The 15,555-nt window shown below is 44.6% G+C and overlaps 1 protein-coding gene across 14 annotated transcripts in view; it reads left to right on the forward strand.

The window, feature by feature from the left end:
* The window catches only part of NVL (nuclear VCP like), a 172,077-nt gene that overhangs the window by 27,830 nt on the left and 128,692 nt on the right, over nucleotides 1-15,555 (forward strand). For 12 of the 14 annotated variants that reach the window (XR_008319197.1, XR_008319200.1, XR_008319198.1 and 9 more), the window contains exons 7-12: nucleotides 2,705-2,831; nucleotides 3,043-3,119; nucleotides 5,075-5,221; nucleotides 6,155-6,256; nucleotides 13,629-13,746; nucleotides 15,228-15,372. Coding sequence is in view for 8 of the 14 variants with exons in the window: in XM_053308106.1 (XP_053164081.1) it covers nucleotides 2,705-2,831; nucleotides 3,043-3,119; nucleotides 5,075-5,221; nucleotides 6,155-6,256; nucleotides 13,629-13,746; nucleotides 15,228-15,372 (716 nt within the window). In the remaining 6 variants the exon portion in view is untranslated. The remainder of the gene's footprint in view (nucleotides 1-2,704; nucleotides 2,832-3,042; nucleotides 3,120-5,074; nucleotides 5,222-6,154; nucleotides 6,257-13,628; nucleotides 13,747-15,227; nucleotides 15,373-15,555) is intronic. The other 2 variants (XM_053308148.1, XM_053308167.1) reach the window with 1 other exon arrangement.

Below are 15,555 nucleotides of genomic sequence, written 5' to 3' on the forward strand. Positions count from 1 at the left end.
AAGAGGCAAGCTCAGTGGAAGTCACGCAGGCACAGGAGATCATTAGAGAGGAAGCCAAAGTGCTGACTCAGGGAAGCCTGATTGGCTGCTAATTCTCTTGAGCCATATATATTTAGCAGTCTCTCACTTGCTCAGATGCTGTTTGCAACTTTCGCTGGCAGCTGACGGTGTGCTATTTAAATTCCAGACTTTTCCGAGTTCCAGTTTGCCTTGTTTATGCTTTCCTGCTTTGTTCCGTTAATTCCTTGTTCTGGTGTCTTTTGCTCGTTTCATTCCTTGCTTTGTGTTTTCTTCTTACTTATTACTCAGTTATTGTTAGAGGGGAGTACCTAGTTCAGTTCAGGGGACTTAATTCGTTTACTATTTTCTTTGTGAGCCTTTTCTTTTCCTTTTTGCAGTTTCGCTGCTGCTTTCTGTCATCTCACAGGGGGAGTGCTGAAGGGGGTTGTAAATCCTGTTGGGTTAGCCGAGCTAACAGACTTACGACAATTCCTTGGCCAGCAAGACATCGACCATCTCTTGGTGCAACTACAGCAAAAGCTGGAGGTGACCGGAGCAGATTTCCGAGAGTCCCTCTTGGTGAAATTGAAGGTGTCCTGGGTGGAAGAATAGGAAGAGCCTCCTCCTCTTGATCCTCCTGGTCTTCATCTAATCTAGCACTCAGGAATCCTTGAAAAGTGGAGCCTGAGGGGGCACTCGACGCAGAGTCTAGTAATTCTTTAAGGGTAGAAGCTGCATCAAGTTCTGTTGTATTTTCCTTGCCCTTGCCATTAAGTGACAGGGTAGAAGGCGACTGCTGAGGAGTGTGTGCAGGAGACAGTGACTGATGCCTCCGGGCTGTCTGGATCTCTGTTGATTGGGCTGCCAACATTGAGCCCGATTGTTCTCTTGTAACAGATGAGCCCACAGAGTCAGATCTCTTAGCAGTTTTCCCACTCGATGTCGAAGGGTTTCTCAACATCGAGGCTTCCGCGCTTTTTGACAGCTTGGGTTTCTTTGATCCTGGTCCTGCTGTCGACATCAATGAAGGACCAGATCTTTGCATGTCCATCTCCCACTCAGTTTCAGATCCCTGAGCTAAGGATGGAGAGGGTATCCTTTGAATTATTGTAGCTCGATGCCCATCAGAGCTATGATGTCACTTTCTGTTAGTGTGTTCACTTTCCTTCAAGGTGACCATCTTGGGCTTTTTAAACAGGTCGCTTGCAGTCATGGTTTTAGACTGAATTTTTTCAGTTCCGTGCTGCTTCGATCTCGATGTCAACGCCGATGTCGATCCATCCCCTGCCGAGCCATCTCCCGTCGATGTCAATGGCGGGCTCGGGCGAGACATAGGGGTACAAAGCGCCTCGTCATACAATGTTGCTCTTAGGCGCAAAGCTCTATTTGTTCTGGTCTGCTTAGAAAATGAGCAGCAAATCTTGCAGGTTGTCATGTTGTGCTCCTCTCCCAGGCACAATAGGCAAGCCTCATGATAATCAGTGGATGGTAACTTAGCGCAGCACTTTACACAACGTTTAAAAGTCTTCTTGGCTTCCATTATGGGAAGACCCATGAGCAGTCCGAAGTCAGTATCCAAAGGGCAGTCCAATCAGTTAACAAAATTAGTCTGTTAAGCGATCTCAATCCGTGAAACGTTCTGAAGGTCAAGAATATCAGGTAGATAAGCAAATCTGTCAACTAACCAAGTCTGATAACCACTTCTATTCCGTTTACAGTCCTAAGTTCTAAGCCGATAAATCTAAAGTAATACAATGTGTCTGCTACCGAGGAGCCCAAACGAGGTCTGAATGCATTTCAAACGAACTGACAGTAGGATGCCCAACTGCTCAATAAAAGACTCAATTTATTTATTTATTTATTTATTTATTTTTGCATTTATATACCGCCTTTCGTTAAAAAGATAACTCAATATAACAGACTCAGGAAGCGCATGAGGGTGGTTGGGCGTCACAAGGAGCTACTAAGTCGGCCCACGAGGTGCCTGCGCAGGCGCAGAACCTATTTCCTTATGGATTCAAAGGATCACAGTCCAGATCTTGGTGGTTCTATCCAGTCCATTCTTCAGCTGATGCACCTAGCCATATAGTATAATTTTATATTTGAAAAGGATAATCTGCCCCTCTTCCTTTTACCATACAAGATTGTAGCGTTAATTATGGGCTTTTTATTATTCTCAGAATAATTCCATGTAAGCCTAAATCCAAATGTATGTAGTTTCCTATGCAAACACTGCTTGGAAGAGGCTATTGGAACTCTGGTCATATGAAGCAATTTCTTGAGAATATCTCTACATAAGCAGAGATGTGTCACAGGTTCTATTTTTTGTTGTTTTTGCCACAGTACTGGCACATTTCCCATTTTTTGCATGGGTCATGTCTTGGTGGAAAGCATGATCAGCCTCATGCTCATGACTACCTGCACACCTGGTGACACACATTGTGTAATATATGCCCATGATCTTGCTAGAATTTTAAAGTTGTAAGCCTAGAGAACTTGAAGTAATAAAGTGGCCAGGACATCGGCCAAGAAGCAAGCTTGATCTTTATCAAACAGGCTAATATTTCATGCGGGTATTTCCCATTCTCTGACTTGAGAAGCTGCCTACATTAAGGCTTTGATTTACTTGTTGATGCATTGTGTATAGCATAAAATATGTCAGCAGGTTCAGCAGAAATATATCATTTTCCTGTTTGTGCTCTAGAACTCAAAAGACCTTCCCTTTTTGGAGGCTACAAGAAAGAAGTCCAAGAACAAGCAATATAAAAGGAGGAAAGTAGAGTCACAAGATGTAGATGAAGAAATAGAATCTGCTTTGAGGAAGCAGAAAGGTAAAAACATCTATCATTAGAGTGACTTTTCTTATTTTTGCAAAGACTTTAAATTGCAAAAGGACAATTCCAGCTCCCTTGGCTGTTTGTAAGCATAACCTTGAGCAGAATCCCTTCTTAAATGTTTTCTAGTGTTTTCCATTATGGATGATGATGATATTGTTGCAGCTGTGTTCATGTTGTCTTTGTAATAACTGGAGTTTTCCTATAGTTAAACAGAAAGGGATAGAGCTACGGACCTCTTCGGTGACGTTTGAGGATGTGGGAGGCAATGATGAGACATTGAAGGTTAGAGTTAATTGCTGCTGCTGCTGCTGCTGCTGCTGCTACTACTACTACTACTACTGCTATGAATATTTACATACCACTCTTCATTCAAAGTTCTCAAAGCAGTTTACATTGGAAAATACATAAATAAGATGGTTGCCTGTCCCCAAAGGGCTTACAATCTTTAAAAAAAAAATGTGGTGCAATCCTAAGCATGCTTATTCAGACTTAAGTCCCATTCAGTTAAGTGGAATTCACTCCCTAGTAAGTGTGCATTGGGTTACAGGCTTGACCTGTTAAGACATCAAACTATATAAGACCTTGGTGAAAGAGATAATCATCTACAGGTTGAGTATCCCTTATCTGAACTCCTTGGGACCACGAGTGTTCCGGATTTCTGTCTTTCTGTGTTTTGGAATATTTGCATACTGTAATGAGATCTTGGGCATGGGATCCAAGACTACTACTACTACTACTACTGATATTTATATACCGCTCTTCAACCAAGTTCACAAAGCAGTTTACAAAGAAAAATACATAAATAAAATGGTCCCCTGTCACCAAAGGGCTTACAATCTAATCAGGTTACTGTACACTGTATTTTTTTTTTGTTTTATTTAAAGTGTAAAAACAAATAAACACTGAATTTATGATAACTACAGGTAGCTGTAAATGTAATGAAAACTAATTGCAAGAAAATTTCAATGCAATAATGTTGCTAGTCATGTTAGACTCAAATATGGCATTTTAGGTGGAGATGAAATTCAGATTTCATGTGAAAATAATGTTTTGTCGGTGCTGCGGGTGCACACCGTGGTGGTTTCTGGATTTTGGAGCATTCCAGATTTCAGATGTCCAGATTAGGGATACTCAACCTGTATTCTAAATAGTGCCATAAAGAGTTGCTTCTTCCTGACCTTAATTTGTTTACAACAACCAGTGCTCTGTATTCTGTGTGCAAAAACAAAAATCAAAATTCTGTGCCTAAGCAGATTTGCTCAGACCTAAGTAATTCTGCAGTAAGAAAAACTACATTCTGCAAACCTGCATTAATTGGATTTTAATTTTATATTAGCTGACCTGGCGCAGAGCATCTGCACTCCTAGTCCTCCCCCTGCAGCCGGCTATTTGCTGGGCTTCCCCTCTCCCCCCGCTCCCCGCCCGCCAGCGGCTGGCCGTTCACCAGGCAGCTGCTTCTCCTCCCTTGGTGGCTGGCCATCCCCGTCGCTAACCATCAGGTTGCTAGCGAACACTTGCAAGAGCTGCCACACATAGGATTAGCGACGGGTACGTCTGGGAGAATTAAATATATTGACGCTGCTTTTCAAACAACCATCAGTGCTCAAAGTGGCTCACAATATTCATATAACTCTAGCAAAAATAAATTATTCAAAGAGTATATAGCAAGGGATATCAATACATGATTTTATTTTATTAACATAATAGGCTTTTGCCAATACTAGCAAGGGACACTTAAGCTCTGCTCCTTGCAAATCTAAGTCAGTTTCTCAAATTGCATCTTTCACACACACAAAAAAAAGCGCCGTATTTTTTGGTAGAAAGGCTGTATTGGCATAAAAGCCGCACCGTTGAAAAATTGCAAAAACATCATAAAATTTTAACTAAACTAAACATAACTAAAGCACCTTTGGGGTGGGGGGGGGAGCAAGGGGCCAAAAGGCACCCCCATGGAGCGCAAACAGGGCTCCATGGAAAATGGGAGGGGGAGCATGTGAGCCCAGGGCCAGGAAGGCCCAACTGCACTGTCGCCAGGCTCTCTCAACCATGTGGAACCTATTGTTGGTCAGAGGGTCCTTCTGAGCAGTCGCTGCACCTTCTTCCCTCGCCCCTTAATTCTGGCGTAAAGGCCGCATCAGTGTAAAGGCCGCAGGAGCCTTAAACTTTTAAAAACGTATGTCATGGCCTTTCTACCAGAAAATATGGTAAGTTGACTGACTTTCTTATTCTTGCTGTAGGAAGTATGCAAGATGCTGATACACATACGTCATCCTGAAGTGTACAACTATTTAGGAGCTGTTGCACCTCGAGGATTTCTCTTACATGGGCCACCGGGGTGTGGAAAGACATTACTGGCACAAGCGGTAGCTGGGGTGAGACTGTTGGTATATGCTTTTCATTTCTACATCCTAAATCCTGTATTATTTGGAATCTAAGTCCCCATGTACTTTAGTATTTTTAAACAACTTCCCATGGTTCTCACAGTAAATCTGGCATTCAGTGTATCTTAGGGTACTCTTTACAGCAGTAGCCTGATAAGAGCAAGGCCTGCATTAAACAATGAATGTATCATGTACTCTGTAACATCTTGAATGCCAGATCTACTGGCATTCAAGTTGCCAGCACAATGGGCAGCACTTTAAAAATAAGATCTTGCTGAATTCTGCATCATGGTGTCTATGCCTCTTCCCTTCCTCAGAATGAAAGGAAAAGGTTTCCTTTCACAGTTTCTGTCTCCTGCTTCTCCTTTTCCAGGCCAGACTTCCTAGAAAGTCAGAAAGCCTTAATCTGGGGCCTTCACATTGGCCACCCATCCCTGTTTTTAAACGGTGCCACAGAAATTGTATGTATGGGTAACTGAAGTCTCAGAACCTTCTGCTGCAACAGGGGATGGTGTGAATCATAGGAACATAGGAAACTGCCAAATACTCAGTCAGACCATTGGTCTATCTAGCTCAGTATTGTCTTCACAGACTGGCAGCGGCTTCTCCAAGGTTGCAGGCAGGAGTCTCTCTCAGCCCTATCTTGGAGAAGCCAGGGAGGGAACTTGAAACCTTCTGCTCTTCCCAGAGCGGCTTCATCCCCTGAGGGGAATATTTTGCAGTGCTCACACATCAAGTCTCCCATTCATATGCAACCAGGACAGACCCTGCTTAGCTATGGGGACAAGTCGTGCTTGCTACCACAAGACCATCTCCTCTCAAGACCAGCTCTCCTCTGGAATCAGTCCTCCATTGCAAAAGCCTCCCTCAATCACTAGACTTCAACTAATGATTTCATTACAATGTCATCATTGTTTTGTTTTGTTTTGTTTTTAGGAGCTTGAGCTACCAATGCTCAAAGTGGCTGCTACCGAGATGGTGTCAGGAGTGTCGGGCGAATCTGAACAGAAACTAAGGGAGCTGTTTGATCAAGCAGTGGTGAGGACAGCAAGAAAAGCACTACTTTATTTCTTCACTGGGCTCTTGACAATTGAGTTCACATTAATCTGTAGGCCACAATTAGTGTTGTTGAATTCACCTGCTGGTTACCTGTTGTGCTTTTATAAGCCCGATTTCTTTGTGAATCCAAATAAGGATTTGAAGAAGAAATGAACTCGTAATGCCCTCATCATGACCCTTCTTTTTCTCTCTCCTTCAAACCAGTTTTCTTGATCTTGTGAGTTAAAAAAAATTCTACCAACTACATCTTTTATATTTTCCATTATCTTAAAAATATGAGATCTTTGTTGTCTCCCAGAGACTAAGTATGTAACATGCCTCTCTTGCCCTGGGAATAGGAGAGCTGGGCTTTCAAACTTCTTTTAAAATTCAGAGGGTGCATGGTGCCCATAAGCCACCTAATGGCGCAGCAGGGAATTAACTTGCCTAGAGAACAAGAGGTTGCCGGTTCGAATCCCTCTGGTATGTTTCCCAGACTATGGGGAACCACCTATATCGGGCAGCAGCAATATAGGAAGATGCTGAAAGGCATTGTCTCACACTGCGCGGGAGGTGGCAATGGTAAACCCCTCCTGTATTCTACCAAAGAAAACCACAAGGCTCTGTGGTTGCCAGGAGTCAACACGGACTAGACCACACAACTTTATGGTGCCTATGGTGGTAATGCCACTTTTCACTTTAAATGTTGGAATCTTATGTGCTCAAATATAGTAGCATTTTGGTAACTTGATTAACACTCTTCTATTGACTCTGTCAGTGGCCAGATAAGCACTCTTAGGAGAACATAGGCTGACCTATCGTTTGCATTATTATTTTCTTCATTGGCCTTGTGTCTTTCTGCACAAGGGGACATCTATTTTATACTCTTTTGGATCTATTTGTATCTCTGTAGCCTATTAAGCAGGATAAAGGGTTAAAATAATTGTCAGGCTCATGAAATATAGAAGTTTGTATCAGTATGTAAACAGGTACCATTATCAGTGGCAGATGGCTGCTGTCTTTCTCATAGAATATTGCATTTTTAATAGTCATCATTGATGCTCATATTTGTTCATAATTAATTAAAAAAACTAGCTATTAAATGTTTTTTGATGAATATAAACAAGGACCTGTCAAAGGGAGGAAGGGAACATGCTTTAGTATTCTCTATGCTGGCATAGATCCCATTCTTAAATTCTGTCATATAGATATTTCCCATTCTTTCTTTCACTGGTACATATGCACACGTGCACAGATGCTCCACATACATGTGTACTCTCAGCAGTGACCCTTTGCACCACTCCCCCAGTGTGCAGAGTACTCTGGAGTTGGATTTGCTAATAAATATAGGATTGAATGAAGATTGTTATTTCAAATTCTAATAGTTGGTACTCACTGGTACTTTCTGCAAGCATTTATTTGAAATTATAAATGAAAAATCCTATTCTCAGCTGCTGGGTGAGGATATCTCATGTGGGTTATCCTCCCAGCATGCTCCAGATGCAGAACAAATCAATCAAGTAAAAACCTTTAAGAGGCAAGGGAGGATAGCCCCTCCCAGTTCAGTTTGTCCTGCTACGCTCTAGAGAAGGATCCCCCTTGTTCTTTGCCAAGCAATTCCATTGTTTGTTCAGCATGTTTTCTTGTCAGTCCTCCTTACCTTCCTGAGTTCCCCTCCCCCCACCTTCCTCTCTGTCTTTTCCCACCAGTATTTCATGTAAAAAATAACAAAAAATGCTATGTGTTTCTTTCCGTCTACATTCTCCCTTTCCTCCTCCTCCTTCCATGGAGCTCTCAGGGAGCGGAATACTGCAGATTTTACTCCCAAAGGGGAAGAACAAGGAGGCATTCAACCCATCTGGTAAGCAACAGTACCACAAAGTGCTGGTGCACTCCACCAGACAAGGTGCATTGTGGACCACCAGGTCTTTGCTGGAGCTGTGTGCGGGGTGGAGGGGTACAGACCCTGCAGAGGACTCTCCGGGTTTTTCACTCCAAAAGAGAGCTCATGGCAGGAAGTGCAAGCACCCCACAAACCTGTGAAACTTGGAGTGCCCAGACATTCAAGTCCTGTTCTGACTCAGCAGAGGGCTCAGCAGCAGCCTTACAAGCCCCCAAAAAGCAGTGGACGCCACCTTGTAAGCAGTTGCACTGGTAGAAAGCAAAATCAGCCTCCAGAAAGCAAGGAGGTATGGAGGCACCATTAAAGCAGTAGACAGAGCATGAGGAGGAAAGCAGAGAAGTTCCAACTGGAAGGAATGGTCCCCAAATGCCGGGACCAGTTGACATGCCAATGCAACCTCCCCTCAAACCAGGTGAGCAGCCAGATGGTGAGGAGACAGGACATGATGAAACCCCTGTAGCTCCTCCTATCCCAGTGGACATGGGCAGCAACGGATAACCACTGCCAGCAAAACCTACTACTCAAGAACTGGTGAGCCCAGAGCCAGCTGGCCCACTTAACCCTGATCCTCCCCAGGTGCCGTAACTCCTGGCCCTGCCACAGGTGTGAAGAGGTGTCTTTATCCTCATCTAACGACTCCTCTTCTGAGAGTACTCCTAAAAAGTTCAAGAAAAGTTCTGAGTGTAAAAAGACACAAACATAAAAAGGCAAGAATGTTTGCAAGTAAAGCAAAGCCCCTGGTGGCACAGTGGTAAAACTGCCGCCCTGTAACCAGAAGGTTGCAAGTTCGATCCTGACCAGGGGCTCAAGGTTGACTCAGCCTTCCATCCTTCCGAGGTCAGTAAAATGAGTACCCAGAATGTTGGGGGCAATATGCTAAATCATTGTAAACCGCTTAGAGAGCTCCTGCTATAGAGCGGTATATAAATGTAAGTGCTATTGCTATTGCTAAAGCGCAAAAATAAAGAGATATGACTAATCTCACTTTTCAGCCATTTCAGCCACCGTGGGCAGCCTGTAGAACCTATATTGCACCCGGGACCCAGTGGACACCCTGGTGGAAATTCCTGACAGCTTAGATCAGGAGGAGGATTCTAAAGAGGAAGGGGAATGGTCTGTTGGCCAAGTGGTGGAGCCCCCTTTGCACTCACGCAGACTATTCCCGTCTGAGGACTTCCCACAGTTGTTTTACAAAGCTCTACATATGGTAGGGCTCCAACAAGCACGACCACAGGATAAAACCAGTCCCTTCATGGGAATCATTGTTGCTACCTACAGACCTCATCACGCAATGTCCTGTTCCTTTTCCCTGAGGCATTGGGGAGAAACAGTGAAACATGAGTGGCAGGCTTCAGCAGCACATAAAAAGACTGTTCTGCTTGCAAATAAGTTTTATAGTTTTGTTCCCTCAGTAGCATCTATGCTACAAAGGTTTCCGATTGATGCCCCTGTGGCAGCACTAACTTCCGGTGCTATCCTACCACAGGACAGGGAATCCACGTTGAAAGACCCTACAGAGAAAAAACTTGAGTCCCAACTTAAAAAGACTCACGAACCCAACTTCAACTTCACTCTTCATTAGAGCCTCCACTGCAGCCTCAATAGAATCATGGGCCTCTCTGCAGTGGACAGATGAACTTCTTCAGTCACCATCTCTGGATCCAGCCAGACTGAGACAGATATTGCTCAAAATCCAGAACGCCCAGGCCTATATTGCAGATGCCACACTGGACACGGTAAGATTTTCACCACACTCCACAGCATCCACAGTGGTGGCCAGACGCACACTATGGCTCAAGCACTGGCAAGTAGATGCTGCATCACATATCAACCTGAGGGCAATTCTATTTACATCTTCAAAGCTGTTTGGGGACGAGGTATTGCAGGAAGTCCTAGTTGAAACCAAACACAAGCGAAAGGCTCTTCCGTCAACTGTGCGCAAGGATGACAGATGAACAGCAAAAAGTTTTTTTTGGCCCTTTCATCCCAACTTCCATCCCAGAGTCAGGGTCCCGAGGCAACAACGCCCATCTGGAACAGACCACGTTTCCAGCCAAGGAACAACGCCCCCAGAAAAAAGTTTGGACAACAGCCCAACAGTGTTCTCTCTAATTTCTTTCACCTGTGTGTGGAATGAGTTTTCTTTTGGTGGTAGTATCAAGGCAATGTGTTCACATGTGCATTCAGAATGGGGCCTTACCATTTCAACCTGAGCAGGATCTAAAATTAACTGAGCAGATATCAAAAAACGTGTCAGCATGCACACATGTGCACACCTTAGAGGGAACGCTGCAGCTCAAACCAGGACAGGCCTGACTCACTGTGTCTGGGTGTGGGAGGCTGCATGTCTTGCTTTTTTCATGCTTGGGAGGCCCCCATCTCCAACAAATGAGTCCTGGACACCATCATGCACGGTTGCAAAATAGAGTTGTCTGTTTACCCCAACAACCGCTTCCTGCCCACCTTTCGCTCCAGGTCCAACAAAAAACAGCAAGACCTGCTACTGGCAATACATCACCTACTAAACATATCAGCAATATAACCAGTGCCAGTACACCAGCAGGGCACGGGCTCTTACTCTGTTTTGTTTTCCATGCCCAAAAAAGAAGGCACTGTGAGGGCCCTATTGGACCTAAAATACCTCAACAAATGGGTAAGATGAAGAAGGTTTTGCATGGAGACTCTATGCTCCATTGCAGAAGCTTTACACCATGCTGACTACCTGACATCAGTGAACCTGACCGCGACATACCTTCATGTAATGGTACACTCAGAGTGTCACCATGTACTTTGCTTCATGTACAATGGTCAACATTACCAGTACACCACACTGCCATTTGGGCTTTCCTCAGCTCCAAGGATCTTCACCAATGTCCTAGAACCATTGATCACCCATCCCAGACTTCAAAAGATCCTAATATTTGCATATCTGGACAATCTAATCATCCAGTTGCTATCATTGGAATCGGCAATACTGGACCTCCATGTCACATGACACACTCTTATCATTGCTCGGTTTCCTAGTCAACAAAGCAAAGAGCCACCTGACTCTGTCAACACAACTACAACACCTGGGAGTTTTCATAGACACTCTACAGTACTGCCTGTTCTTGTCACAGGACCACGTCCTCAAGATTCGATCTCTTATCATTCATATTCTGGCCATGAAAACAGTTCCATTCCTTTCCCTGGCACAACTATTAGAACTCATGACGGCATCCCTTAAAGCAGTACCATGGACACATATTCCCCTTAGTCAACTGCAGTGGTTCCCTCCTACCACATCAGCAGGCGATAGCTCAACACCAGCTACCCAAACTACAATTACATCATTCCCTCAGGGATTCCTTAGCATCAGTTAGCTGGAACTGAGAACCATCCGCTTTACTCTGCAAGCATTTCAGACCACAATTCAGCACTATCCCATTTTGATCAGAACTGACAACACCTGGCAAAAGCACACTTGAACTGCCAGGGAGAAGCACATTCCAAGTCCCTACAAGAAGAGGCGACCCTCCTGCTCACATGGGCAGAGACACACATATAATCCCTGGTGGCACATCATGTCAGCAGGTCTCTGAACAGCCAGGCCGGCTAACTAAGCCATCAGGACCTGCACCCAGCCGAAAGGAGCCTCAATCCACAGACCTTCCAAATAATCAGTCAGAACCTGAGCCACTCGCAGGTGGACCTCTTCGCATCTCCATTCAATGCAAAGCTACCATGATTCTTCTCCCAATTCTCTTGCTATCAAGTAGAAGGAGTGGATGCACTCTCTGCACTGTGGTCAGGGGAACTCCTGTAGGCATTTCTTCCAGTCCCAGTACTCAGCCGCCGCACCACGTACATCTCCTTAGGGCACAGGTGATCCTGGTGGCCCCTTACTGGCTATGCCGGCCATAGTTTCCAGAAATTCTACACCTTGCCATGTCAGGTCCGTGGTTCCTTCCAATATCACCAGATCTCCTCAGCCAGGGTCCAGTACTACGTGATCCAGCATGGTTTAAGCTTACCACCTGGTGACTGAGCGCAACATCTTGAAGAGCCACAGGAATGCCTCCAAAGTCTGGGACACCATCCTGGCTTCCAGAAGGACCTCCACAAACAATATATACCAGAGCACATGGAGGGTGTTCCTCCGTTGGTGCTGTCAACATAAGTTGGTGGTAGAGAAGTGCAGCATCGCAGAACTCCTTCTCTTCCTTCAAGATGGTCTGGACAAGAGCCTAAAGGCAAACACCATCAAATGTCATGCCACTGCCCTGGCCAGCCTATTGTCTCCATCCAGAGGGAAGGGTCTGCATTCCCATCCTCATCTCTGGCGCTTACTGGGAGGTGCCACCTTTTTCTCTCCTCTAGTTGTCCACAGATTCCCCTTATGGGACCTTCACAAGGTACTTCGAGTGCTTCATGCACCTCCGTTTGAGCCTCTACAATCTGTTTCTCTCCATATCTTGTCACTCAAGTTGGCTTTCCTCATAGCCATTACTTCTGCCAGGAGAGTTTCCGAGCTGAGAACACTGTCGTCAAATCCGAGATTTTGTATATTTTCCTAAGAGTCATAGACTGATCCTGGGTGCATAAGTGCATAAACCCAAGGTGGCACCTGTTTTTCATGTAGTCCTTCCTTCATTCTGTCCAAATCCTACACACCCCAAGGAAAAAGAATGGCACAAGTTGGATGTATGCTGCTGCCTCAGGGTATACCTATCCAGAACTTCATCGGAGGAAGCTGTTCATCTCATTCTAACCATCTTCTGTGGGTCAGCCACCACAATTGCAAGATAGATAAAAATCCAGCATCTGCTTACTCCTCTCAAGTTGACAGCTCACTCCACATGATCAGCCGCCACATGTGCTGCATTCTGTATGAATGCTTTGTTGGCTGAAATCTGCAGAGCGGTCACATGATCATCACCATCCATGTTTACCAGGCATTACAAATTGGACTTGCTAAAGTCCTCCCAAGTCATCTTTTGGCAGACGTGTTCTCCAATATGTTCTTCTGTCCCAGTAGCCGATGACGCCCCCCCCCCCAGGTCTTTTGGCTGTGACATGTCCCACATGAGATGTCCTCATCTGACAGCTGAGAAAGGAGCGTTGGTCATTCAACGTGAAGGCTTCTTCTTGCTTCTGGATTTGAGGACATCTTGACCTACACGAGGGATGTCCACAGCTACTGGTGAGCTCTTACTTTGTCTTCTACCCTGTCTTAACCTTTATCTTTTTATTTTTCTACCAGCTTGTCTTAACTACATAGACCTGGGAGGGGCTATCCTCCCTCACCTCTTAAAGGCTTTTACTTGATTGATTTGTCATGCCTCCGGAGCATGCTGGGAGGATAACCCATGTGAGATATCCTCAAATCCTGAAGCAAGAAGAAGCCCTCACAGGAAGTAACCAATGCTCCTGTATACTGGGGATTTTTAAAAATAGTTTTTGTGTTCATATTTATGTTTTATGTTTCAGGCCAATGCTCCATGCATCCTTTTTATAGACGAGATTGATGCGATCACACCCAAGAGAGAAGTTGCTTCAAAGGACATGGAGCGGAGAATTGTAGCCCAGCTTCTGACCTGCATGGATGGTCAGTTGTACAAAATGTTAAACATAGATTTGACAATGTAATCAGAGTTTGGTACTGATTCACTTGCTTTTTAAGTGAAAATTGAATTTAATATCTTGGCCAGTTCTCAGCCACAGATTTCCAAGTTGCAAATCTTTTTTGCATAGCAGCAAATTCCATGTCGTTCCGTTGCACCAAAAGTAACAAAGAGTCTTGTGGCACCTTAAAAGATTAACACTATTATTGTGATGTAAGGTTTTGTGGAATAAACAGAGCATGCTTTGTCAGACAGCAGAGATAAGATACCTACATAGGTAGAGACAAAAAGAAAAATGTCTGTTTATAAAGTGGTCAAGCAATGCAAGAGAGAGCAGTAGGTGTGTCACAGTATTGTACAGAGTGCTGATGAATACAATATCCAGTCAGTGTGGGACTCAGTGGTATAGTCGCAAATTCAGAACTACAGGCAGTCTCCATGACAGCCCCTCCTCTCCATTCCCTCCCCAACAGCCACACCCCCATGACTACACTCCCATTGCCACACCTCCTACCCCAAAAGGGCACCCCCTGCACACATAGCACAGTTTAGATGACTTTTAAAAAAGTGTTACATGCACACATTCACAGAGCTGCTGCTCCTCCTCTCTGGTTTCCTTCCACATGCCCTCTGTAGCCTCCCAAAGCCACTTTAAAACATGTGGTGGGAGTGTGAGATGCCACTCATTTTCCCTGTCTGGTTGCCTCTGAGTGGAAGACAAGATCAAGAGCTAGTGTAACATAGTAGTTAAGAGACTGAACTGTGAGCCAGGAAGTCCCTGGTTCAGATATCACATTTGCCATCTGAAAGTACTTAGGCAAGCAGGGATATGACTGTAGTTCAGTGGTAAAGTACATACTTTGCATGCAGAAGGTCTCAAGCTCAACCCTAGATATCTCCAGATAGGACCAGGAAAATCCCCTGTCTGAAACGATAGAGAGCTGCTGCCAGTCAGTGTAGATAGTACTAACCTAGTTGGGCCAATGGTCTACCTCACTATAAAGCAGTTATACATCCCAGTCATATATGCAGAAGCAACTATCTCTTGCACCTGCTTCCCACATTGTGGTGGTGTTAACATCAACTGGTGTTACCACTGGGTTAGAATTTCTGAGAGAATGCATATGAAGAGCTGTGGATGCTCAAAGCATTATATTAATGTTTAGTTTTATTAGCCTGGCTGTAATCAATCTTTTGGTATTGTCAGCATGGACTCCGAGGGTCATAACTTAGGGATACTCACTGTGGCAAAACTTGATGTGAGCTTCTGATCTAGCTCAGTCTGATCCAACTTAACTTCAGGTCTAGAAGCTGTATGGGTGCTGTGCAGCATTAGTGCTGAGCCCAAAGGGTGTGTGTTTGAGTTGGGTGTCTGAAGAGCAAATAAGCGATGATCTCCTCATAGCAAAGTACAGTCTTCTTCATCCATTGCCAGTGATGGTTTTTTGTCTCTTTTGTCTCTCAGACTTGAACGATCTGGCTGCTGCTGCTCAGGTCCTAGTAATTGGAGCAACCAACAGACCAGACGCGCTGGACCCAGCCCTGAGACGCGCAGGAAGATTTGATCGAGAAATTTGTTTGGGGATTCCAGATGAAGCAGCCAGAGAAAAGTATATCAGCTCTGTTTAAAGTGTTTGCTAAATAAATTTTGTTTGAATTTTGGCTTTTCAGCTGCTGAAGCAAAATACTTGTACACATTATAATGGGTGAAAATGGGCAGGCGTGGCTTCTTCTGCTTGCAGGGCAGGAAGAAGCCCACATGCAACTTCTCCTCATCACATAGCCTGTAAAGG

This window comes from Hemicordylus capensis, chromosome 1, assembly GCF_027244095.1.
Source record: "Hemicordylus capensis ecotype Gifberg chromosome 1, rHemCap1.1.pri, whole genome shotgun sequence".
NCBI classification, from domain to species: domain Eukaryota; kingdom Metazoa; phylum Chordata; class Lepidosauria; order Squamata; family Cordylidae; genus Hemicordylus; species Hemicordylus capensis.